This window comes from Oncorhynchus kisutch, unplaced genomic scaffold, assembly GCF_002021735.2.
Source record: "Oncorhynchus kisutch isolate 150728-3 unplaced genomic scaffold, Okis_V2 Okis06b-Okis10b_hom, whole genome shotgun sequence".
Classification (NCBI taxonomy): Eukaryota; Metazoa; Chordata; class Actinopteri; order Salmoniformes; family Salmonidae; genus Oncorhynchus; species Oncorhynchus kisutch.
The window spans coordinates 1930835-1956947 of NW_022261983.1; the positions used below are offsets into that span (position 1 = coordinate 1930835).

At 47.2% G+C, this 26113-nt stretch overlaps 1 protein-coding gene across 2 annotated transcripts; it reads left to right on the top strand.

Moving 5' to 3' along the window:
• Nucleotides 1-1131: 1131 nt before the first annotated feature.
• axin2 (axin 2 (conductin, axil)) lies at nucleotides 1132-25755 on the top strand. 2 transcript variants are annotated; one of them, XM_031814327.1, is made up of 10 exons: nucleotides 1132-1689; nucleotides 3092-4032; nucleotides 8441-8572; nucleotides 11980-12082; nucleotides 15963-16103; nucleotides 16285-17015; nucleotides 17289-17513; nucleotides 17744-17872; nucleotides 18460-18645; nucleotides 23803-25755. In XM_031814327.1, the coding sequence occupies exons 2-10, from the start codon at nucleotides 3203-3205 to the stop codon at nucleotides 23927-23929; spliced, it is 2604 nt and encodes an 867-aa protein (XP_031670187.1). In that variant the 5' UTR covers nucleotides 1132-1689; nucleotides 3092-3202; the 3' UTR covers nucleotides 23930-25755. The 2 variants fall into 2 exon arrangements, with proteins under 2 accessions (XP_031670187.1, XP_031670188.1); XM_031814328.1 differs by lacking the exon at nucleotides 1132-1689 and adding an exon at nucleotides 1753-2921.
• Nucleotides 25756-26113: the final 358 nt, after the last annotated feature.

Below are 26113 nucleotides of genomic sequence, written 5' to 3' on the forward strand. Positions count from 1 at the left end.
GCGCATTATGGGTAGAATGGCTGGGTTGTCTACTACGGGCCTTCTCTCCATCCCATCACATACTCCTCCTCCTCCTTCCATCATACTCCTCCTCCCCCCTTTTCGTGGTGTATAAAGCCGGGCATTGATATCATTGATATAAAAGGTGGCCTCGTGTGCCAGGGTTGTAGAGCAAATGGGACATTAATAGAAAGGAGATGATTGATAAAAAGGAGAAGAGGCTGAATGCTAAATCAAACGTAGTGGTTGTAATCTTCGGTCCACTCTATCCATATGATATAGCCTAGCTATTAATCCTACATTGAGGGAAAGATTTCTCTAGTGTGAAATCAACATAATAGTTTTAAACAGATGTATTTTCAAGCTGTTAACCATGGAGTAAAACAGACTCATTTCTCTTTTCAGTTATGATTGGGTAAGGCAGCTGTTCTAAGCTCATGAGACATTAAGAAATTATATTTAAGCACTAAGGCCCGAGGAGATATACCACAGCTAATGGCTGTTCTTATGCACGACGCAACACAGAGTGCCTGGATATTGGTCATAGATCAGAAACCCCCGAGGTGCCTTATTGCTATTATGAACTGGTTACCAACAATACATTAACACAGTAAAAATAAATGTTTTGTCTTTCCTGTAGTATATGGTCTGATATACCACGGCTGTCAGCCAATCAGCACTCAGGCTCGAACCACCCAGTTTATAATCTTCAATGACCAATGGGTTATATTATATTGTTAATTGAAATGAACATAGAATTGCAGTAGCTATTGCAAATCGCATCTTTAATAACCCATGTGTATATCATTCCTTTACCCAACCTGGCCACTTGAAGGAGCTGTGGAAAATGTGCTGCTGAGATGTATGTCATACATGCATTTCAACTGCACATGGCATATATGGATTGTCGTTTTGATTTGATAATTTGGCATTCTAGAATTACCCTGGGGAAATTGTATACCAGATTAGATAGCCAAACACAACGGTGTCTATTGCGCATCCCAGAGATAGAAATGGGTTAATCAGGAAACTATTCAAGTCTTTAAAAGAAAAGAGCCCTGTGTCTTTAAAGTTTATGTAGCAACAGAGGGATTGCAGGGATAATGCTATTGGGGCGGCAGATCTGTTACTTCTGACGTTCCAAAGCCTCAGGGAGTTGGCTCAAGAGTTCTTGTCTTTGATAAGGTCCTAGAAACGTTGTTGTAACTTTGTGATCTGTAAAATCGCCAGTAAAAATTATTAGAATGTTTTTAGTTTTTTTCACCGCGGCCATCAATTCACCAGCCTCTGAAAACATGAAAAGATAAAGGATGAAATTGTGTTGGTGAATTTGAATGCGCTGTGTTCTTTTTGAAAGGGAAAGGGGGAGTATTGTTTTCTATGTTGCTTCCGGGACTAGGCTGTCGGTTCCTTACTTTGAAGTGCGCTGTTTTACGCTGAGCCCAGAACGTATTGGAATAGCCTACAGGAGAGACCTACGGTATGGCATGGCAGACTGAAACATTTGCAAAGAAAAGGGGGAAACTAAGCAGGATTTTTTTCCCCCTGGAAAACTACATTTTTCTTTCTGCAGCTAACACGAAACAAATCGGACTGTGAAGGGGTCTGTCGTGGAATCGACTATTGTGGATTATTTTTCTGTGGATAAAAAAACGGATACTTTTGGAAGACCGAACTCGTGGATCGATGGTAAGTTACAAGAGTGTGTTCCTCGCGCTGGCCCCATTGGAGTTCCTTTGATGTTCTGTTGACTTTCTTTGAAGTAATGTGGCTGTATGCAATTAACTTAGTTTGCTCGATACAGAGCTCAAACAACTATCATTTGGTGTGTTGTGCGATTACGTTTCGTTGTGATAAGTATTTGGGCACTTTATCTCAACTTTGATACGCTTTTTAGAGGACTATTCATCACGGTATAAGTATTTGGAATTCCTCCCCCCGTGAGATCTGAGTACTTTTCTGTGTGGTTGGATGAAGCAATGTAGCCTATTTTACCCACTAAAGATAGAAGAGCGATATGGAATTAGGTAGTTGCACATTTATATTATTTCTGGTGCAGAATATAATGTAGGCTAATGAGGATCTCGATTCGGCCGATTTGTGGATTGAGGTGATTTATTCGCTTTCGCCGCAAAGCAAGTGTTACAACTTCGAAAGGTGATATTGTTACAGCTTCTGATCGGAGAATACAGTGTAGTGTTTAGCAGCCATCGGTTGTTGGCTCTGCTTCCATGTCTATAGCCTGTTTCTCGTGGACCGTAGCTTGCTTCTCGGAGGCCTTTAACAATGTTTTTACCAATTTGTGGTTCATGATGTTGGTAGAACAGAAATCAGAGAACCCGCTTATCATTTTTTACCTTGGTTAGCCTACTTCAAAAGGCAAGTTCAGTTCAAAATCAACGCTCTCCATCACGTTTTCAAAACATGTCCTGTAGCCTAGTTTAGTAACGTTAGTCTGTTTCTTGGATATGTTTAGGGTTGTGTAATCTATTCCATTTGGACCGTTTGGCTGTTTTGTGACGCGTATGATGAGAAAATAGTGAGCGGAAAGTGGCGTCACGCCTCGTTGTGGGTTGGTGTCTGTTGGTCGGTGGTGCACTGGACATGTGCTGCGGCGTGTTCAGGATCAGATTGGGCTTGATGGCCAGCTAATTGTTGAGGTGTTCACGAGAACACCGGCTCACAGATATCGATCTTCGGTATGCTATTGTGTACAAATGTCTCTTTTGCACTTTTCTTGTATTCCATCTCGGCTACTTGATATTTCCGCACAGAACATGTTTCTGTGGTCTTGGATTTATAATTTTCCTATGTAGTTAATAAAGTGGAGCGAGATGATGGGAACATCATCTGTTTTATGGGTTTATGCTAAACCGTGTGATGTTAATGATCACTTTCAACACCAACATTAGCTAAGGAAGGTATGTCAGTGAGCACCCAAATAAAATCTGAGTATTTATGTAAATCTGCCGCACCTCTCTCCTCTCTCTCTCTCAAGGTCTGTAAAGGTTCTGAAAAGACTTCTACTGCATGTATGCCTTTGAAGTTTGTGGTGGATCTGAGCTTGATTAGATCAATACTTCTGTTTCAGAGAGAAGACTGGCAGAGAAGCTCCCCGGCTGACTATCGAGAGTGAGGAGATTGTTGTAGCGCTCAGAGGCGAACAACGCACAGGATCTCTGTTGTTGCTGCCTTCGGAGCCATGAGCAGAGCGCTTATATCGGACCATATCGCCAATAGCTTCCGAGAAGATGCTCCCCGTCCCCCGGTCCCGGGGGAGGAGGGCGAGGTGCTGCCGTGCTACCCCGGCAAACTCGCCATGATGAGACCCCAGGGTACCGCTGTCAAAGCGCTTTTGCTCGCGCCTCCCGGTTACATTGCGAAGAGGAACGAGGATGGACTTGGGGAACCCGAGGGGAGCGCGTCACCGGATTCGCCGCTAGCCCGGTGGACCAAGTCGTTGCATTCTCTTCTTGGGGACCAAGACGGTGCTCATCTTTTTAGGACATTCCTGGAGCGCGAGAAATGCGTCGACACTTTAGACTTTTGGTTCGCCTGTAATGGTTTCAGGCAGATGGACCTCAAGGATACCAAAACGCTGCGAGTCGCCAAAGCTATTTACAAGCGCTATATTGACACCAGCAGCATAGTTGCCAAGCAGCTCAAGCCTGCGACCAAAACCTTCATTCGGGATAATATCAAGAAGCAACAGATTGATTCGGCTATGTTCGACCAGGCACAGACTGAGATCCAGACCAGCATGGAGGAGAGCCCCTACCAGATGTTCTTGACCTCGGACATTTACCTCGAGTATGTGAGGAGCGGGGGCGAGAACCCTGCTCATGTGAACCCTAACGGGCTAGGTAGCCTGAAGCTGGTGTGTGGGTACCTGCCCACCCTGAATGAGGAAGAGGAGTGGAGTTGTAATGATTTCAAAGCCAAAGCGCTGGCTTCTGTGGTTGGACTTTCTGCCCAGGCGCTGAGGGCAACAGTGTCTATGAGGACGGTGGAGGTGATGGAGAAGGGGTACAGGTAAGACACTGGTCCCTTCCTATTTCACGTACTATAGCCAACTATTAGGGAAATGTTGGGGAATGCAGTGACTAGCCTAGCGTCAATGGCTCTTTGTAAGTCATGGATAATAACTAGGATATAACATCAAAAGAGCATATACTGTCTCAAAATAGACAGTTTCCAGATGCGTTTTCATCTCACCTTGCTTGTTAGCTTTGTTTTGAGAGATACTTTACACACACACTCCCCCTCTTGCTCTCTCTCTCTCTCCCTTCTAGTTCTCTCTCCCCCTAGCTCTCTCTCCTAGCTCTCTCTCTCTCTCTCTCTAGCTCTCTCTCTCTAGCTCTCTCTCTCTCTAGCTCTCTCTCTCCCTAGCTCTCTCTCTCCCTAGCTCTCTCTCTCCCTAGCTCTCTCTCCCTAGCTCTCTCTCCCTAGCTCTCTCTCCCTAGCTCTCTCTCCCTAGCTCTCTCTCCCTAGCTCTCTCTCCCTAGCTCTCTCTCCCTAGCTCTCTCTCCCTAGCTCTCTCTCCCTAGCTCTCTCTCCCTAGCTCTCTCTCCCTAGCTCTCTCTCCCTAGCTCTCTCTCCCTAGCTCTCTCTCTCCCTAGCTCTCTCTCCCTAGCTCTCTCTCCCTAGCTCTCTCTCCCTAGCTCTCTCTCCCTAGCTCTCTCTCTCCCTAGCTCTCTCTCTCTCCCTAGCTCTCTCTCTCTCCCCTAGCTCTCTCTCTCCCCCTAGCTCTCTCTCTCTCCCCCTAGCTCTCTCTCTCTCCCCCTAGCTCTCTCTCTCTCCCCCTAGCTCTCTCTCTCTCCCCTAGCTTCTCTCTCTCTCCCCCTAGCTTTCTCTCTCTCTCCCCCTAGCTTTCTCTTCTCTCTCTCTCCCTAGCTCTCTCCCCTAGCTCTCTCTCTCTAGCTCTCTCTCCCCTAGCTCTCTCTCTCTCCCCCTAGCTCTCTCTCTCTGTGTGTAGTATATAAATGGTGTTCTCTAGACTGAGTGCAGCCCTCTGCTGGCTTGCCTCAGTTTCCGGAGCTTTGAAATAGTTCAGCAGATAGAGGGATCGCCTTCCACGGGAAGTTAACAGAGCACGCCTGGCCTTGGCCCCAGCCTGTCAGCCAATAATACATGATGCCACTACTCTGCTATGCTGTGCCTCAGCAACACACGGCTTTGGCCATTTCTAGGGATAGGGATACATCTCCTTGTATCTCAAACATGACAAATAGTAGGCTAGTCATTTTGAAATGTTCAGAGCCACTTCAGAGCAGTGGCTCGGTTTCACTTATCTGGACTTCATGGTCATATGTGTATGTAATATCTATACATGTCAGATGTGTATGTAATATCTATACATGTCAGATGTGTATGTAATATCTATACATGTCAGATGTGTATGTAATATCTATACATGTCAGATGTTCAGTGGGTGACAAGGGAGGGGTGTTTTGCAGAATGTAGACCACGTAGCTACAGGTGAATATTTATTCATATCATCATACCTCAGTTGTATCCTCCCCTTACTGCTCCTATAGAAACAGATTGTATTTACCTTATCTTAATGGGAGTGAAATATGACAACTTGCTAATGTGCTAATCCAACAAGCCATTGACTTGCTGGTCTGTATATGGATGAGGGACCCGAATCAGCTGATGAGGCCCAACCCAAGGCCAGATGGTTGTCATGAATCAATGGCCATTGACTTGTCAGGCGAACCACTTAAGTTTAACATTTCTAAAGAGGGAGTCTATCAGGCTTTAGAGCCCTGGTGCCAGACTGGTGTTTGGCCTGCAGGGAGGGGAATTGGCAACTTCTTAGTGATTTTGGCTGGATTTTGGCTCTGCTTGGGCTAGAAAGTGTCAATAGAATCAACACACTATAGGGGAGGGACCAGGAAGAACTTGTGTTGACAACCCAGCCTGCCCCATAGGAGGATTGAGAAGGACATGGGTTTGTGTCCCAGTGAGGCTTCAGTTCAGACCGATCTCCATTATTCCATCACCTGGTTAGGTGTTGTTTTGAATCAGACTGGTGTCCCTGACTCCCCATCTAGCTGCGTTCCTCTCCCTGGTATGTGGAACTCATTTCTTCTCTCTGAATCAGATTATTCTCAAAAACCACCGAGCAGCGACAGCAGACTCATTCTCTCTTTCAATGTTTTTTTTTGAACCCCCAATCTCTCCCTCGCTCTCTTTTCACCCTCTCTCTCACTTGTTTACTGTGATTCTCCTCTGATTTCCCCTTCTCCTTTTTTCTCTCCTCTTTCTTCCCCACTTTTATCTCTTCCCTTTGAAAACGCTGGGATGTGGGGACTAGATGTACTTTAGAGGGATATCGAGCGGAAAGGAAGGACAGAAAGGGGTTGTGGGGACTGGGAGGAGGTGGGTGGGGGGGTCTCTTCCTGAAAGAAAGCAAAATAATGAATGGGGGGGGGGGGGTGAGAGATGTGAGGCCAGCTGTGCTAAATACCTGCGTGTTTGCAAGCCCCTCTGAAGGTCAGGTTGGAGCTGGGGCCTATGGCTTTAGTCATGCTGAGCCCCTCTCTCTCTTCCTCTCCAGCTCTCTGGCTCTCTCCTGCCAGTGGGCTGCTCATAAAGAAGAGGCCCTGCTTCCCCCTTTTCTCTTCTCTCCTTTCTTTCCTTTCCCTACACACTCTCACACTTCCTCTTTTTTCTCCCTCTCTTACCTGGCTGTGAGCTCAGGTTCTCTCTCTCCCTCTTTCTCCTCTTCTCTCATTCCCCCTTAGTTTCCTCTGCTTGGGTAGGAATGCATCACAGCAGGAGGTGATGGGCTGTGAAGCAAGAGTTTTATTATTATTGTTTCTTTCACTTTTGTTTATCTATTTCACTTGCTTTGGCAATGTAAACATACATTTCCCATGCCAATACGGTGAGAGACAGCTAGAGGGATTGGTCAGTTTTAGGGCCAGTTTGACTATGATCGGTAGCCTAGTGGTTAGAGAGTTGGGCCAGTAACCGAAAGCTTGCTGGATTGAATCCCCGAGCTGACAAGGTAAAAATCTGTCATTCTGCCCCTGAGCAAGGCAGTTAACCCACTGTTCCCCGGGCACCGAAGACGTTGATATTGGGTTAAATGGGGAAGACAAGTTTCAGTTGAAGTCATTCAGTTGTACAACCTGACTAGGTATCCCCCTTTCCCCTTTTCTACTAGCCCCTCCCACCACCACACTAGTGTTGTCACGATACCACTATCACCATACTAGTGTTGTCACGATACCACTATCACCACACTAGTGTTGTCGCGGCACCACTATCACCACACTAGTGTTGTCGCGGCACCACTATCACCACACTAGTGTTGTCGCGGCACCACTATCACCACACTAGTGTTGTCGCGGCACCACTATCACCACACTAGTGTTGTCGCAGGCACCACTATCACCACACTAGTGTTGTCGCGGCACCACTATCACCACACTAGTGTTGTCGCGGCACCACTATCACCACACTAGTGTTGTCGCGGCACCACTATCACCACACTAGTGTTGTCGCGGCACCACTATCACCACTAGTGTTGTCGCGACACCACTATCACCACTAGTGTTGTCGCGACACCACTATCACCACTAGTGTTGTCGCGACACCACTATCACCACTAGTGTTGTCGCGACACCACTATCACCACACTAGTGTTGTCGCGGCACCACTATCACCACACTAGTGTTGTCGCGGCACCACTATCACCACACTAGTGTTGTCGCGGCACCACTATCACCACACTAGTGTTGTCGCGGCACCACTATCACCACACTAGTGTTGTCGCGGCACCACTATCACCACACTAGTGTTGTCGCGGCACCACTATCACCACACTAGTGTTGTCGCGGCACCACTATCACCACACTAGTGTTGTCGCGGCACCACTATCACCACACTAGTGTTGTCGCGGCACCACTATCACCACACTAGTGTTGTCGCGGCACCACTATCACCACACTAGGAATCAAAGAAAACAAAACATGAAGTGGACATAATTTCTTGAGGAAAACTGTCCTAATGTTGGAGAAAAACTGCTATATGTTGTCACCGAGAGTCACATTAGTTTTGTTTGGGCAAGCTATAGCACATATCTTACAAAGTAGGTTTTGAAGGACCTTAGATTTCAGTCTGCTTCGTGTTTTCTTTTTTTGCCAAGGAAAATCTGGTATGGTAGTATCACAATACTAATGTCATGACAACACATTCTCTCGCTCTTTCACACACACACACACACACACACACACACACACACAGGGAGTAGTTTCAAGTTGACAGCATAGGGCCACAAATATCTACAACCCAGTTTCTCTTATTTCACAAGAAGAGAAATAAGCGCCCTATGGCCTTAGCTGTGGTCGAAACAGATGAAAGGTACTAGTGTATATCTGATATATTGCTACCTGACACACGTATTTAAACTGCATTGTCCTTTGTGTAGGTCCCACAGGCGAGGGGACCCGGTCAACCCGTACCATGTGGGCTCATTTGCCCCAGCCACCAGCACCAACGACAGCGAGGTGTCCAGCGACGCCACGACAGACGACTCCATGTCCATGACCGACAGCAGTGTGTAAGTAGAGGGTCATGTTTTAAATGGTGTGTTTCCTGAGGGACAGGACTGGAGCCTCTCTGGTTTGGAGTATACTAATGGTTACTATCGTGAGGAGAGTGTCATGTTTGGGAACGTTCTGGGAAAGAGTTTTGATTCAGAGCCTCTTAGCTGAACCTGAACAGTGTTTGTGGTTTTCCTGACTTGTCCTGGTCTGATGCTAGCTCCTCTTTGATGGGGTTCTAAGGAGGTTCTCCGGTTCTAGGCCTCGGTACAGCTCACCTGGAATCCCGCACTGTCAGGAATAGGGAACCCTCTTGAGACCACCAATCTACACACACACAGCCCTACTAGTGGATGGGAGAGGAGGAGCCCCCCCCCCCACACACACACACGTGAAATGAGCCTGGCTGTTCCTCCTGACACCTCAGAGGCCTACTGGCCAGAGTAGAACCAGACCAGGGACAGGATGGCCTGTAGACCTCATCCCCAGGCCCTAGCCTTGGCTCTAACCATTAGGCTACACCCCCGTTTAGCCCCCCCCTTGGGCCCTAGACCCCAGCCTTACAATGCATGCTCCAGCCCCATTCCCTAGTACAGTATGTTTGTAGTGTGATTTAGAGGAGAAGTGTTGTCATGGCGGGAGAGATGAAGTCTTCGAGTCATGGCTGTAGTTTCTCATGACACATGGCCGTAATCAGAGACACGAGAGAAAGCAATACATTTCATGAGCTCCTTTTTCTCTGGTTCATATAAAGTCAATGAACTAAGTAGACCAGACCCAGCTGCTAATGCATTGGTGCCTATGGTAGAGCCACCCCTTAAGTAGACTGGAACTGGGGAACATTTTCCCCGATGGTAAACAGCCTTTATAGGATATCTCCACCTGTCTTTGACAGTAATGTAGTCTTAAAGTCAGCTCTTCAGGATGATCTTGGGCCTTTTGATCACATGACACGTATCACTGGAATTGCTAACTCGCAAACTGTCGTTCCTGTGAATCACGACCCAGCTAAAGAATCCTGTCTGAAATCGAAATGACTTTATTTTACAGCCAAGGGAGTGGTTTAGAAGGTTTACTAGAGTATAGCAGTTATAAAGAGTTTATGATACGAGTCTAACTTTCTGACTGCCTGACCAGTGACCATCTAGACAGGCATAATCAAAGCACCGGTATAGAGCCCTAGATAGTACAGGCCTAGTATCCTGTGCCGTACTCTGGCTCTTTGATAGTACAGGCCTAGTATCCTGCGCCGTACTGACTCTTTGATAGTACGGGCCTAGTATCCTGCACGGTACTCTGACTCTTTGATAGTACGGGCCTAGTATCCTGCGCCGTACTGACTCTTTGATAGTACGGGCCTAGTATCCTGCACGGTACTCTGACTCTTTGATAGTACGGGCCTAGTATCCTGCGCCGTACTCTGACTCTTTGATAGTACGGGCCTAGTATCCTGCGCCGTACTCTGACTCTTTGATAGTACGGGCCTAGTATCCTGCGCCGTACTGACTCTTTGATAGTACGGGCCTAGTATCCTGCGCCGGTCTCTGACTCTGATAGTACAGGCCTAGTATCCTGCGCCGTACTGACTCTTTGATAGTACAGGCCTAGTAACAGCGACGGAGACGAAAGCCTCCAAAGCCACACACACGCTTCCTGGTTGTTGTTTTTTTTACTCAGCTCATTTAAGATTAGAATATCTCTGTCTTTATGACTGTTGAAAAGGCTGGGCGGCACACCAAAAATGTTAATCTCATTTCTAGATAAAGAAAATGAAAAGGGGGGGGGTTATATCTTATTTATGGATTTGCTTGGACGCTGGGGAATGCAGCTGCGCAGACTTCAAACATTACCTTATCTCACAAACCAGCCTTTTGATGTGGGGAGATCAGAGGCAGGCTTGCCAAATGAAGACTGGAGCGGTTCGACGAGGGGAGGGGGGGCAATGCGCATGACTGTGGGATTTCAAAGCTTTCAAAGCAACAGTGAGACAAGTGGCGGTCGGGTGCACTACTGGCTAGGCTAGGTCACTGAGACACTGATGTTTTATAGGGCAGGGCTCGCCTGGCCTGGGAGAGAAACACTGGGTTTTGCTCTTGGTTGTTTGGTGTGAACGAAGTATTTTGTTGTATTTTGACTACGTCAGCCATAGGCCTGGTTAAGAGCTCTGTGGACTGTCCCGGCGTGATGGGCTCATTACTATGATTGGATTGTCCCGGCGTGATGGGCTCTATACTATGATTGGACTGTCCCGGCGTGATGGGCTCTATACTATGATTGGACTGTCCCGGCGTGATGGGCTCTATACTATGATTGGATTGTCCCGGCGTGATGGGCTCATTACTATGATTGGATTGTCCCGGCGTGATGGGCTCTATACTATGATTGGACTGTCCCGGCGTGATTAGCTCTATACTATGATTGGACTGTCCCGGCGTGATGGGCTCTATACTATGATTGGATTGTCCCGGCGTGATGGGCTCTATACTATGATTGGATTGTCCCGGTGTGATGGGCTCTATACTATGATTGGATTGTCCCGGCGTGATTGGCCCTATACTATGATTGGACTGTCCCGGTGTGATGGGCTCTATACTATGATTGGATTGTCACGGCGTGATGGGCCCTATACTATGATTGGATTGTCCCGGCGTGATGGGCCCTATACTATGATTGGATTGTCCCGGCGTGATGGGCCCTATACTATGATTGGATTGTCCCGGCGTGATGGGCCCTATACTATGATTGGATTGTCCCGGCGTGATTGGCCCTATACTATGATTGGATTGTCCCGGCGTGATGGGCTCTATACTATGACTGCAGAATGTGTATGGCAGGTGATCTGAGAGATGTTTTATTAGCCTACATGTTATGATCATTCTCTCTGTAGGACTGACACTTTGATCAGTGGGTTTGTGTGTTAACCTTCCAAACAGTATAGTTTGCTTCTAGACTAGTCTTTTCAGTGTGATTCCAGGGCAAGTCCATGGCAGGATGCTAATGCTAACTTTGTGTATACTGCTGGTGATGAATGCTAACAGCTAAAGCCTGGCACAGCTCTCTGAGAGGGCTGAGTGATCCTTTCTGGGCTCAGTTAAAAGGAAGTGCAGGGGTGTGTGGTGAAGTGCCCACTGCTCAGGGAGCCATGGCTGGAGATGAGTGTCAGTTTTAGGGCAGATGAAATCCCCTATTCTGTCAGACACACTGACCTGAGACCTAGCAGAAACCCTATCCAATGTTCACCTCTTGTTCACTACACCTCAGATTCAGAATTGACCTGAAATATATTGTATTTTTTTATCTGGGTTAAATAGGGGGTGATTGAAATAGCTATTAGGTGACCAATGAGCTGCTTCCTGGTTGGGTGTGTGTATTGCTGTGTCTGATTGGCTGTTTGACCTGTGTATCCTGTGCGTTTCCCTGACAGAGAAGGCATCCCTCCCTACAAGCTGGGCTCCAAGAAGCACATGCAGAGAGAGATGCAGCGCAACATGAGGATGAACAGCCAAGTCTCCCTACCTGCCTTCCCTGTAAGTGTACACACACACACACACATAAATGTCCTATTGCCCCACTTATTAGTGCTTTTCAGTAGTGCAACATCCATTTCCATGGCCTGTATTCATGTCTGCTGTTCTATGTATAGTACCACCATCTCTATTCTACGTCTTCCATTCAACAACAACAACAACAACAACAACAAAGATCTGAGAGCAAAGCAGATGTCAAAGTCCCCCCCCGACACACCACCCCCCGCTACCTTTGTAACCCACACCCCCGTTGGGTTCCTTGAAGTCTGCAGGAGACTGTTTCTAAGCTGTTTATCCGGTGCATTCTAAAGACCAGTGTCTTGTCTTCACACACTGATGATGAAAATATACATAGAATGGAGAGATGGGGGAGAGCTCCCCCTCTCTCGCAGCTTTATCTGGAGGCTCTAGAATCTACTCCCGGCTCCTCACACACACACACACACACACACAGCTCTTTGATCAGAGGATGAATGGAGAAAACACAGAGGAAAGTGACAACTTCCAACAGCGCTTGTCCCCCCTTTTCCCCTCCACAACCCCGCCCCTCTTCAGGCTGCACCCCTAAATCGAGGGATCCGAGGGAAGAGTTGGAGTGTGTCAGGGGGGAGTTGGTAACTGATGGGCTTTGGAAAGGCCAAAAGAAAGGAAAGAAGAGAGTTGGAGAGGGGAGACATGGGAACATTGGTTTTGGGAAGGCCAAACTAGCAATATCGGTAGCTAGTTGGAGAGGGGAGACATGGGAAAATTAGTTTTTGGAAGGCCAAACTAGCAACATCGGTAGCTAGTTGGAGAGGGGAGATATGGGAACATTGGTTTTGGGAAGGCCAAACTAGCAACATCGGTAGCTAGTTGGAGAGGGGAGATATGGGAAAATTGGTTTTGGGAAGGCCAAACTAGCAACATCGGTAGCTAGTTGGAGAGGGGAGATATGGGAAAATTGGTTTTGGGAAGGCCAAACTAGCAACATCGGTAGCTAGTTGGAGAGGGGAGATATGGGAAAATTGGTTTTGGGAAGGCCAAACTAGCAACATCGGTAGCTAGTTGGAGAGGGGAGATATGGGAAATTGGTTTTGGGAAGGCCAAACTAGCAACATCGGTAGCTAGTTGGAGAGGGGAGATATGGGAAAATTGGTTTTGGGAAGGCCAAACTAGCAACATCGGTAGCTAGTTGGAGAGGGGAGATATGGGAACATTGGTTTTGGGAAGGCCAAACTAGCAACATCGGTAGCTAGTTGGAGAGGGGAGATATGGGAACATTGGTTTTGGGAAGGCCAAACTAGCAACATCGGTAGCTAGTTGGAGAGGGGAGATATGGGAACATTGGTTTTGGGAAGGCCAAACTAGCAACATCGGTAGCTAGTTGAATCAAACTTTTTGATCCCCCTTTCTTCTCCTCACAAATATATTATTTCTTAAGAGTCCAAGATTCTCTCTCCATCTTTGTGCTCTTTCACACTCCCTTTCTCGTGTTAGTTTCTCCTCTGATTGGGGGATAGCTGCCATTGTCAGGACACGTGGGCCGGGCAGACCGCCTCCTGTCTCTTTTTATGTAGTGTTGTGTTGTCTCTCTTTATGTAGTGTTGTGTTGTCTCTCTTTATGTAGTTGTGTGGTCTCTCTTATGTAGTGTTGTGGTCTCTTTATGTAGTGTTGTGGTCTCTCTTTATGTAGTGTGGTCTCTCTTTATGTAGTGTTGTGGTCTCTCTTTATGTAGTGTTGTGTCTCTCTTTATGTAGTGTTGTGGTCTCTCTTTATGTAGTGTTGTGGTCTCTCTTATGTAGTGTTGGGTCTCTCTTTATGTAGTGTTGTGTCTCTCTTTATGTAGTGTTGTGGTCTCTTTATGTAGTGTTGTGGTCTCTCTTTATGTAGTGTGGTGGCTCTCTTTATGTAGTGTTGTGGTCTCTCTTTATGTAGTGTGGTCTCTCTTTATGTAGTAGTGTTGTGGTCTCTCTTTATGTAGTGTTGTGTCTCTCTTTATGTAGTGTTGTGGTCTCTTTTATGTAGTGTTGTGGTCTCTCTTTATGTAGTGTTGTGGTCTCTCTTTATGTAGTGTGGTTCTCTTTATGTAGTGTTGTGGTCTCTCTTTATGTAGTGTTTGTGTCTCTCTTTATGTAGTGTTGTGGTCTCTCTTTATGTAGTGTTGGTGGTCTCTCTTTATGTAGTGTTGTGGTCTCTCTTTATGTAGTGTTGTGGTCTCTCTTTATGTAGTGTGTGGTCTCTTTATGTAGTGTTGTGGGTCTCTCTTTATGTAGTGTTGTGGTCTCTCTTTATGTAGTGTTGTGGTCTCTCTTTATGTAGTGTTGTGGTCTCTCTTTATGTAGTGTTGTGGTCTCTCTTTATGTAGTGTTGTGTCTCTCTTTATGTAGTGTTGTGGTCTCTCTTTATGTAGTGTTGTGGTCTCTCTTTATGTAGTGTTGTGGTCTCTCTTTATGTAGTGTTGTGGTCTCTCTTTATGTAGTGTTGTGGTCTCTCTTTATGTAGTGTTGTGGTCTCTCTTTATGTAGTGTGGTGGTCTCTCTTTATGTAGTGTTGTGGTCTCTCTTTATGTAGTGTTGTGGTCTCTCTTTATGTAGTGTTGTGGTCTCTCTTTATGTAGTGTTGTGGTCTCTCTTTATGTAGTGTTTGGTCTCTCTTTATGTAGTGTTGTGGTCTCTCTTTATGTAGTGTTGTGGTCTCTCTTTATGTAGTGTTGTGGTCTCTCTTTATGTAGGTTTGTGGTCTCTCTTTATGTAGTGTAGTGTTGTCTCTTTATGTAGTGTTGTGTCTCTCTTTATGTAGTGTGTGGTCTCTCTTTATGTAGTGTTGTGTGTGGTCTCTCTTTATGTAGTGTTGGTGGTCTCTCTTTATGTAGTGTAGTGTTGTGGTCTCTCTTTATGTAGTGTTGTGGTCTCTCTTAGTAGTGTTGTGGTCTCTCTTTATGTAGTGTTGTGGTCTCTCTTTATGTAGTGTTGTGGTCTCTCTTTATGTAGTGTTGTGGTCTCTCTTTATGTAGTGTTGTGGTCTCTCTTTATGTAGTGTTGTGGTCTCTCTTTATGTAGTGGTGTCTCTCTTTATGTAGTGTTGTCTCTTTTATGTAGTGTTGTGGTCTCTCTTTATGTAGTGTTGTCTCTCTTTATGTAGTGTTGTCTCTTTATGTAGTGTTGTGGTCTCTCTTTATGTAGTGTTGTGGTCTCTCTTGTTGTAGTGTTGTGGTCTCTCTTTATGTAGTGTTGTGGTCTCTCTTTATGTAGTGTGTGTCTCTCTATGTAGTGTTGTGGTCTCTCTTTATGTAGTGTTGTGTCTCTCTTTATGTAGTGTTGTGTTGTCTCTCTTATGTAGTGTTGTCTCTCTTTATGTAGTGTTGTGGTCTCTCTTTATGTAGTGTTGTCTCTCTTTATGTAGTGTTGTGGTCTCTCTTTATGTAGTGTTGTGTCTCTCTTTATGTAGTGTTGTGTGTCTCTCTTTATGTAGTGTTGTGGTCTCTCTTTATGTAGTGTTGTGTCTCTCTTGTTGTGGTCTCTCTTTATGTAGTGTCTCTCCATCCCTCTCACCCTACTCTCTATCTCTCTCTCTCCATCCTCTCTCTCTCTAGCCTCTCCATCCTTCCCCTCTCTCTCTCATCTCTCTCTCTCTCATACCTCTCTCTCTCTCCCTCTTCTTACATCCTGTCCCCCTCTCTATCAATCCCTCTTCCCCCTCTCTCTCATCCCTCTCCCCCTCTCTTCTTCTCTCTCCATCCCTGTCCCCCACTCTCGCTCTCTCTCTCTCCATCCTCTCCCCCTCTCTCTATCTCTCTCTCCACCTCTACCCCCTCTCTCTCTCTCTCTCTCCATCCCTCTCCCCCCCCTCTCTCTCTCTATCCCTCTCTCTCTCTCGCCATCCCTTTCTCTCTCTCCATAGCGGACACAGAGATGTCCTAAGGAGATGACTCCGGTAGAGCCGGCAGCGTTTGCGTCTCAGCTCATCTCTCGTCTGGAGCGTCTGAAAAGAGAACAGGAGACCATGAGTTCCCTGGAGGAGAGGCTGCATCAGATGCAAGAGGTGTGGATGAACTAGTAGTTGGATTTCTAGATGTGGGAATCCTTATCTCAGAGGTCTATGGCAATGGTCTAATGGTTTCCTTGATTGTGTCATTCAATACTGTTCTTCTTTCCTGCCCATGTGGGTATGTTTGTCATTGAGATCTGTCCTGACTTAACCGTTCTGTTCTGGCTGTGTGTAGGAGGAGGAGAGGGACGAGGCTGAGGTGCCCGGCAGTAGTGCCCCCCTGCTCTCCCCCCACCCCCTGTCCCTCCAGCCCACCGGCTCCAACGACGAGGACCCCCAGGCCATTCTGGACGACCACCTGTCCCGTGTCCTAAAGACCCCTGGCTGCCAGTCCCCCTCCACCGTGGCCCGCCATTCACCCCGCTCCCGCTCTCCAGAGCACAGGACTCTTTCCCGGGGAGGCCCCGGTCTCAAGCCCCTGGTCTCACCTGGGGCCTCCAGCCCCAGTGGCTCCTCCAGCTTAGGGGGCTTCTCAGTAGGTTTCACCCCAGGAAGGGCCCTCTCCCTGGGCAGGCCCAGCAGCAGCACCAAGCACATCCACCACCACTACATCCACCACCACGCCGGTTCCAAGAGCAAGGAGCAGATGGAGAGAGAGGCAGCCCAGAGGGTGTTGTGTCTGTGTCCGGTGCGGTCTGGAGGGGCGGAGGGGGGTCCCCCTTACCCACGCAGTCGCAGCCTGGGCAGGGAGATGGTGTCCTGTGGCAGCAGTCCCGCAGAGTCCAATATGGGCCGCTCCGGTTCCCTTTCCCGAGGGGGTTGTCGGTCGGGGGCTGAGGAGGGGGCAGCAGAGGGGGGTGAGGTCGTGCCCCTCCAGCGACCCAGCGACAGCACAGACCGCTCCCAGAACGTGTGGCAGTGGATCCTGGAGAGTGACCGGCAGGGCAAGCACCACAAACCCCACAGGTAGGGCAGTCTAGCCTCTTCACTTCCTGTCGTAGTCCTCTCCCAATGCCTCAGAGCTACATTTCCCTTCACTTGTTTTCCTTTCATTGCAACTTATTTATTGTAGTCCTCTCAGTACATTTTAACACAATTTTCATCATTTTGTTTCACAATTGCATCCCATAGTCATTTTACATGCTTGCAAAGTACATTTCCCAACATTCCCCACAATTGACTCCTCCCGCTTCCTTCCATTCTCCATGCTGATTGGCTGTTTTTATCTTCGTCCAACAGTACCCAGAGCACTAAGAAGGCGTATGGCGGTGGAGCGGCGTCCAACCAGACACACACGTGGGGCGGCGGAGGTGCCAGCGCCCATCTCCGTGCCCACCAGCCCGCCCATCCCTTCATCCAGGACCCGGCCATGCCCCCCCTGCCCCCGCCCAACACCCTGTCCCAGCTGGAGGAGGCCTGTCGCAGACTAGAGGAGGCCTCCGTCTCCAAACCCCCCAAACAGAGGTAGGAGCCGCACGCCGACCCAGACAGAGGTTGATACTAAACCGTTGGCTGTTGTTTTCCCTGTAGACAGTGGAGTACATATCCACACTCTCATGCATTGATCAGTTGTTTTACTATACCGTTGTGATTCCTGCTGTTGAAACCTGTCTGCGGTTAGATAGTGTGATGCCGGAGACTGGACTACCACATTGTACTGTAATAACGTTGGTCTATTCTGTTCTCCCCACCAGACACTCTACATCCAGCCTCCAGAGAGAGAAGTGCCACCCTATGCCTGTCCAGAGTGGGCCCTGTCCAGTGCCGTCCCCCCTCACCCCCAGTCCCGGCTCCGGTCCTGCTGCTTCCCTCCAAACAGAAGAGTACGCCTCTCATCTCTCTGCTCATCTTCCTCCTCCTCATCTCTCTCTCCTCCTCCTCCTCTGTTCACTAACATGATATTACATATGTGGAGGAGGAAGATATGCATTCACACACACGTGAAGTTCCATTTGCAAGAGGCCAACCTTGTCAGTTTTTTTCTTTCTTTCCCTGATCTTTCTGTGGTGTGTGTGTGTGTGTGTGTGTTGTAGTCCTTTCCCCCTGACTGCAGAGCCGTCTTTCATGGTGCTGAATTGTCTGACCTTCAGAGAGCAGTTGTAGAACAGAACAGGCCCTAGTTAACCTCCCTCCTTCTGAAGTAACACTACAGAGTCTTGGACATGGCTGAAGGGGAGCAGAGAACACACACACACACACACCCCTGTCTCCTCTCTCTAGACAGATGTTATCTACTCTCTAGTCAACCATCAGTCTTTTCTAGATCATATACCAGCCTTTACTCCTGCCCTGGTCCCCTTTCTCTCTTTCTGTGTAGCAATGGCTACGACCCACCAAGCGAGCTTGTTAATAATAGTGTTCTATAGGGGAAAGTAAAGGTCTGTGTTCACACCTCTCCTCTCCCCCTCAGACTGAGAGACACCAACAGGGTGCTGCAGGTGACGACAGGCTGCCATGTTGCTCCAGCCATGGGGAGTGAGACAGAGGTAACCTACTTCTTCTGTGGTGAGGAGATCCCCTACCGTAGGCGGATGAAGACACACAGCCTCACACTGGGACACTTTAAAGAACAGCTCCGCAAGAAGGGACACTACAGGTATGGAGAAGGGAGACTCATGCATACACAGTCTGACATTCTCACACACTAGGTCACTGTTATGATCATCTTGGTAAGAACACACACTAGAAAAACAGCCACCCACAAAGTGTCTTCATAGCTCCATTAGTTTCCCAGATCTCCTCCCCAGCTGGTATTTAATCTTTATTTAACTAGGCAAGTCAGTTAAGAACAAATTCTTATTTACAATGACGGCCTAGGAACAGTGGGTTAACTGCCTGTTCAGGGGCAGAACAACAGATATTTATCTTGTCAGCTTAGGGATTCAATCCAGCAACCTTTCAGTTTCTGGCCCAATGCTCTAACCAGTAGGCTACCTGCCTCTAACCAGTAGGCTACCCGCCTCTAACCAGTAGGCTACCCGCCTCTAACCAGTAGGCTACCTGCCTCTAACCACTAGGCTACCCGCCTCTAACCACTAGGCTACCCGCCTCTAACCACTAGGCTACCCGCCTCTAACCACTAGGCTACCCGCCTCTATCCACTAGGCTACCCGACTCTATCCACTAGGCTACCAGACTCTAACCACTAGGCTACCCGCCTCTAACCACTAGGCTACCCGCCTCTAACCACTAGGCTACCCGCCTCTAACCACTAGGCTACCCGCCTCTAACCACTAGGCTACCCGCCTCTAACCACTAGGCTACCCGCCTCTAACCACTAGGCTACCCGCCTCTAACCACTAGGCTACCCGCCTCTATCCACTAGGCTACCAGACTCTATCCACTAGGCTACCCGCCTCTAACCACTAGGCTACCCGCCTCTAACCACTAGGCTACCAGACTCTAACCACTAGGCTACCAGACTCTAACCACTAGGCTACCAGACTCTAACCACTAGGCTACCCGCCTCTAACTCTCTCGACTCTATTCTGTTGGGCTGAATGCTCACATGAGTTGGAGTATTGACTTCATATGCCTGTGTTTGTGGTTAAAACGAAGGAAGAGGAGAGAATGAGAGAATGAGAGACTGGTGGGGGGGATGGGGGAAGGGGGGGGGGGTTGCAGGAAAGAGGGAGGGAGAGAATTTGAAGTGAGGAGTGTTTTGGGTCCCATCTGGTATTGATTTCCATGGCGAGGCACACTTAATACGCACGCCTTTGAACCCGGCCCCTTTCATTTCAACCAACAAAGACTCACACAAACGGCCAGCCGTGCAAATTCCTCACTGATGCTATCAGGCAGCCTGCTTTAAGGATGCGCACGTTGAAGTGCACGTTAAAGTAACACATAGAATAACACACACTGTAGTTTGGGTTTACACGTCAGCATCATTTTCTGAGAAATGTATTAGTCATATTTCAGGCTTGGTTTGTTTGAATGGCGCGTTGTTAAATGAAGGACATGCTTGTTTGGGATACTACAGTTCCTGTTCACTATTAGAGGTGTGTCCAAAGCACTTTAGATGAGAACTCTGTTCCATTGTTATCTGGAGTACAAGAATGGTATCAAGAGTCAAGCATTGGTTCATAACTAGTACAGATGGTTTGTAGGGATATGATGGGAATGCATCACACACAGTTTCTCTTTTAGGCCATGGAGCAAGGGAACACTCTAGGCCATGGAGCAAGGGAACACTCTAGGCCATGGAGCAAGGGAACACTCTAGGCCATGGAGCAAGGGAACACTCTAGGCCATGGAGCAAGGGAACACTCTAGGCCATGGAGCAAGGGAACACTCTAGGCCATGGAGCAAGGGAACACTCTAGGCCATGGAGCAAGGGAACACTCTAGGCCATGGAGCAAGGGAACACTCTAGGCCATGGAGCAAGGGAACACTCTAGGCCATGGAGCAAGGGAACACTCTAGGCCATGGAGCAAGGGAACACTCTAGGCCATGGAGCAAGGGAACACTCTAGGCCATGGAGCAAGGGAACACTCTAGGCCATGGAGCAAGGGAACACTCTAGGCCATGGAGCAAGGGAACACTCTAGGCCATGGAGCAAGGGAACACTCTAGGCCATGGAGCAAGGGAACACTCTAGGGCATGGAGCAAGGGAACACTCTAGGGCATGGAGCAAGGGAACACTCTAGGGCATGGAGCAAGGGAACACTCTAGGCCATGGAGCAAGGGAACACTCTAGGCCATGGAGCAAGGGAACACTCTAGGCCATGGAGCAAGGGAACACTCTAGGGCTGGAGCTCTGGTCCAGAGCTTTTCCTGGTCCGGTCACATGAACCTAGGGTCTAAGGCGTGAGAAGCAGGGCTGCATAGTGGACATCCTCTCTCTTGTCTATGTAGTTGATTGTCTTGTCTTTCTCTCTAACCATCCACGTTGTTAGAGGGGAGGATAGGGGGATTCAAAGCTTATGGTTTTAATAGCAGTAGCAGGGGGGGGGGGGGGTGGCGTTGGGTCATTTGAACATGGCTTGTGTTCAACAAAGAACAGTACGGCCCGGCCCTGCCAGACAATATTGCTGCCAGATGTTGCACACTGAAAATTCTGCCACATAAAACATGTTCCAATGGAAATAGTTATTTCTCTCTCTCTCTCTCATTCCCTCTTTGAGCAAATAAGATCCGTGCTCCTTTGAAGTTTTTTGGAGAAGGATAGAGCCCCTTCTCAGAAATAAGGCTCCAATTATCTAGCGTGTCTTAGTTCCTCTTTCATGTCCTCTTATTTACCCAGTTCATACTTGTCTCGCCAGAGAACAATGATTATTTCCCCAGTCAGAGTATTGTTGTTCTGATTTAATGGAAGCTGTGTGAGACCCTGTTGCACCCCGTTTAGTGAACTCTTCCTGTGTTTCAAATGGAGACTGGTTTTTATTAGTGAACACCCTTTGTGTGTGTTTGAGAATACTTTTCTTGTTTAAAAAAAAAGTTTTTCCTCATTTTTACGAGCATTGTTTGTATGACTTTGTCAGCTCTCTCGTAAAACACAAGCTTTAGGAATTCCAAGGCGCACGCCGTGCACCACCCCACACATGGGCAAAATGAGGCCTTTTTCCATTACAGAGTGAATGGCTAAGGTATAGAGCACTTACCCTTCCTCCCCCGCTGGTTCCTCTTCCTCTAAAAAGAAGGGAGGTAGTTTTGGGGGGTAAAGGGGGTCATTAACAGGGCCAGTGTAGTCATCATGGCTGACAGGAAGAGGTCCCCCCTCAGGTGGTTGGCTGCTTAGATTAGATGACCCCGCCCCCTCCCTGGCTGCCTACCGGGACCCTTCTACTGCGTCCTATATACCTCTCACAGAGGGAAAGGCAGTGACTAGGAGAAAATATGTGTGTGTCAGGGTTTATAACAGGCAGACTTGCAGGCACCCAAAATCTGAGCCTTCTTTATATGAAGGGTCCTTTCACTGAGGGCCTAATGATAACCAGTTAGTCAGGAGCCGGAGTAGCTCACTACCAGGGCAGGACTGATGAGAGGAAACGGGTGGATTTTGAATTGGTCCAGACCAGACCCTCTTATATCCAATAAGCCCTTGTAGAACCCGAGACTATCAAAGACCACCCCTATAATACAGAAGCCATTGGTTCAGTCTGACGGTTAGTTGAGTGTGAAGTGTTGTTGGTGCATTGTAGATCACAGGAGTTTGTCTCTCCTCCCCTCAAGAGTCCAAAGGGCTGGGGGAGGCTAGCTCTTGACCTCTGACCTCAGTGGCAGTCTTCTCTGGCCCCTTGCACAATGGCTCCTTTATCTGGGGTAGGGGAGTAGGGCTTAATGAAGTTAAAGAGACACACGGCGCGCACACACACACACAACCTGAGGTTAAACCAGATCATCCACATGACATTATCTTCATTGTGTAGCTTGCTGAATATATGTATGTGTTGGATAGAGTACTGTTCAATAGTACTGTTCAATAGTCCTGTTCCACGTATGTGTTGGATATAGTACTGTTCAATAGTACTGTTCCACGTATGTGTTGGATAGAGTACTGTTCCACGTATGTGTTGGATAGAGTACTGTTCAATAGTACTGTTCCACGTATGTGTTGGATAGAGTACTGCTCAATAGTGCTGTTCCACGTATGTGTTGGGTAGAGTACTGTTCAATAGTACTGTTCCACGTATGTGTTGGATAGAGTACTGTTCCACGTATGTGTTGGATATAGTACTGTTCAATAGTACTGTTCCACGTATGTGTTGGATATAGTACTGTTCAATAGTACTGTTCCACGTATGTGTTGGATAGAGTACTGTTCAATAGTACTGTTCCACGTATGTGTTGGATAGAGTACTGTTCAATAGTACTGTTCCACGTATGTGTTGGATAGCATACTGTTCAATAGTGCTGTTCCATGTATGTGTTGGATAGAGTACTGTTCAATAGTGCTGTTCCACGTATGTGTTGGATATATTACTGTTCCACGTATGTGTTGGATAGAGTACTGTTCCACGTATGTGTTGGATAGAGTACTGTTCAATAGTGCTGTTCCATGTATGTGTTGGATATAGTACTGTTCAATAGTGCTGTTCCACGTATGTGTTGGATATAGTACTGTTCAATAGTCCTGTTCCACGTATGTGTTGGATAGAGTACTGTTCAATAGTACTGTTCCACGTATGTGTTGGATAGAGTACTGTTCAATAGTACTGTTCCACGTATGTGTTGGATAGCATACTGTTCAATAGTACTGTTCCACGTATGTGTTGGATAGAGTACTGTTCAATAGTACTGTTCCACGTATGTGTTGGATATAGTACTGTTCAATAGTACTGTTCCACGTATGTGTTGGATAGCATACTGTTCAATAGTGCTGTTCCACGTATGTGTTGGATATAGTACTGTTCAATAGTGCTGTTCCATGTATGTGTTGGATATTTTACTGTTCCACGTATGTGTTGGATAGAGTACTGTTCAATAGTACTGTTCCACGTATGTGTTGGATAGAGTACTGTTCAATAGTACTGTTCCACGTATGTGTTGGATAGAGTACTGTTCCACGTATGTGTTGGATAGAGTACTGTTCCACGTATGTGTTGGATAGAGTACTGTTCAATAGTACTGTTCCACGTATGTGTTGGATAGAGTACTGTTCCACGTATGTGTTGGATAGAGTACTGTTCCACGTATGTGTTGGATAGAGTACTGTTCCATGTAATCCAGGTCTGGTCTGGTTGTGTTGGCTGTACTGTACAGATGATTGACATGTTGTCACTAACCCCCTCTCTCCCCTCCTGGGTTACAGGTACTACTTCAAGAGGGCCAGTGATGAGTTTAAGTGTGGAGCTGTGTTCGAGGAGGTGTTGGATGACAGCTCTGTTCTGCCCAGGTACCAGGGGAAGATCCTGGGCAAGGTGGAGAGGATGGACTGATGCCCCTCCAGAAGTACCAGAGGAATGTATAACAGAAACTCTCCATGGACACCACCCCCCTGTTCCACCAGACAGTCTTATAGCTAAGGACTGAGGACTGGAGATTCTGTTGAAGAAGCTTGGCCAATGAAGGATGGAGAGTGGAGTCGAGGGGTAGTGGAGTCGAGGGGTAGTGGAGTCGAGGGGTAGTGGAGTCGAGGAGTAGTGGAGTAGAGGAGTAGCCATCAACAGTTGACTTTACAGGACTATTTAACAACATCTCGTCTTGGAGATGAGAGGAGAAAATGGTGGACTGTGGGTTGGGTTTGGATACGGGTGTTGGATTCCAGAAACTATACGTGAATTGAATGACCACTGTCTGAGGGAGTAGGCGGGGACCTCTGATACCTGAGAGACTGCTAGAGGTGAAAGGTTGAGAGGTGAAAGTTGGGACTGGTGCCCTATCTGAGCCTGCCTCTACCAACAACCCTAGATGTATATGCAGATAGACATATAATGATTTTTTTGATAAATGTAAAGAGTTTATAAATAATTTATTGAAATGTCACTCCTCTCCCCATAGTCCTGTGGATGGACAAGCTGCTTGGAGAATTGGGAGATGTCATCTCCAATATTTCAAATGCAAAGTATTTAGTTTTCCACCCTCCACTTTCCTGCCTTGTCAACTAATCCTGTGGCAGTGTTTTCTGTTCTGATCAGTGACTTCCTGCCCTAACTTCACAGTGTGGTATAGCGCAGGTACCACAGCCCTGTAGTCTCATCTCTCAGTGCCTTTGTTTTGTTGCCCAGGCTTTGCACAGGGAACGAGCCCACACTTAGGACAACACTACCCCCGAACTGGCCCTAAACTGGCCCAGAGCACCAAACTACCCCCGAACTGGCCCTAAACTGGCCCAGAGCACCAAACTACCCCCGAACTGGCCCTAAACTGGCCCAGAGCACCAAACTACCCCAAATTGCAGAAACATGCTAACACAGATTTACACCTGTTAAAGACAAGTCCACCAAATGAATCTATACCAGCCAAGCTCAACAGTTGTTTTGTGTATAGCCACCCCTCATTCCTTGATGTCCAGGCTTGTGAGCAGAACGACAGATCTAGTGGTGTATTCATTAGGCCGAAAGGAAGGAAACTGACAAACGGGGAGGGACTACCTTTCCTGGATCTGTCCAATAAGAAACGCACATTGTCATTTTGTTTAGCAAAACCAGTTCTGATACGTGTCCTAATGAGTATGTCTGCCTTTGGGAGACTAGGCCCCCCCCCCCCCCCAATTTTTTTTGGGCCGCCCACAAATGTTAGTGGTACTTACACCTCTGATTGTGTTGAATTGACCAGTCTCTCCTGTGTGTCTTGTTGACCCTTGACACAGGAAGAGGTTATGATGCTAACACACACTACGATGCTGCGTCTCAAATGGAACCCTATTCCCTATGACCAGGGCAAGAGTAGTGCACTCCATAGGGAATAGGGTGGCGTTTGAGAGGAAGCCGTAGTGTTTAACTGAGTACAGTAGCTGTGCCTACATGGGTCCCTTTACCATGTTACTACCCTGTTATCGGGGTATTATACTCCCTTGGTTTTCACAAGGGGCTTATGTTCAAAAGAGATTTTATTACTATGCCTTTTTACCATCTCCTTGTAATCACGTTTGTTTTCTATTTTTCATGGCTTTTTTGTTTTAGTTCCACTTGTATTAAAACTGTAAATGATGCATTCTATTCTGTAGAGCTCCATTGGAAAGATGCCTCGGTACTTTAATTAATGTCATTATTATTATAAAGAGATGTAGCCTTTATTAAAATGTTATATTTTTCAAATGAAATGAGAATGCTCTACTCTGCTTTTTTACAAGTGTGTATGGGATCGTGTGTGTGTTCAGACTTGTGTAACAAACTGGGGACGTGGTGTGTGTGTGTGTGTGTGTGGTTTTGACCTGAAATCCCCAAAAGGTGTTAGTGCTGACCGATTAACAGAAATATTGGTTATTTTTGGTATTTAAACAACTAATTGACCAAAGTTGGTTCAATCATTTTTATTGAATGTAGTTTTTTCTATGAGCTCATTGTTCATATTTCCCTGCAGATTCTCTAGAGATAAATCAGTTAATGTCTGAACTGTGTGATGTTGTAGATTCCAGCAGGCCAGTGTTCTACATAGTTTTGCACAGAAAACGTGATGAT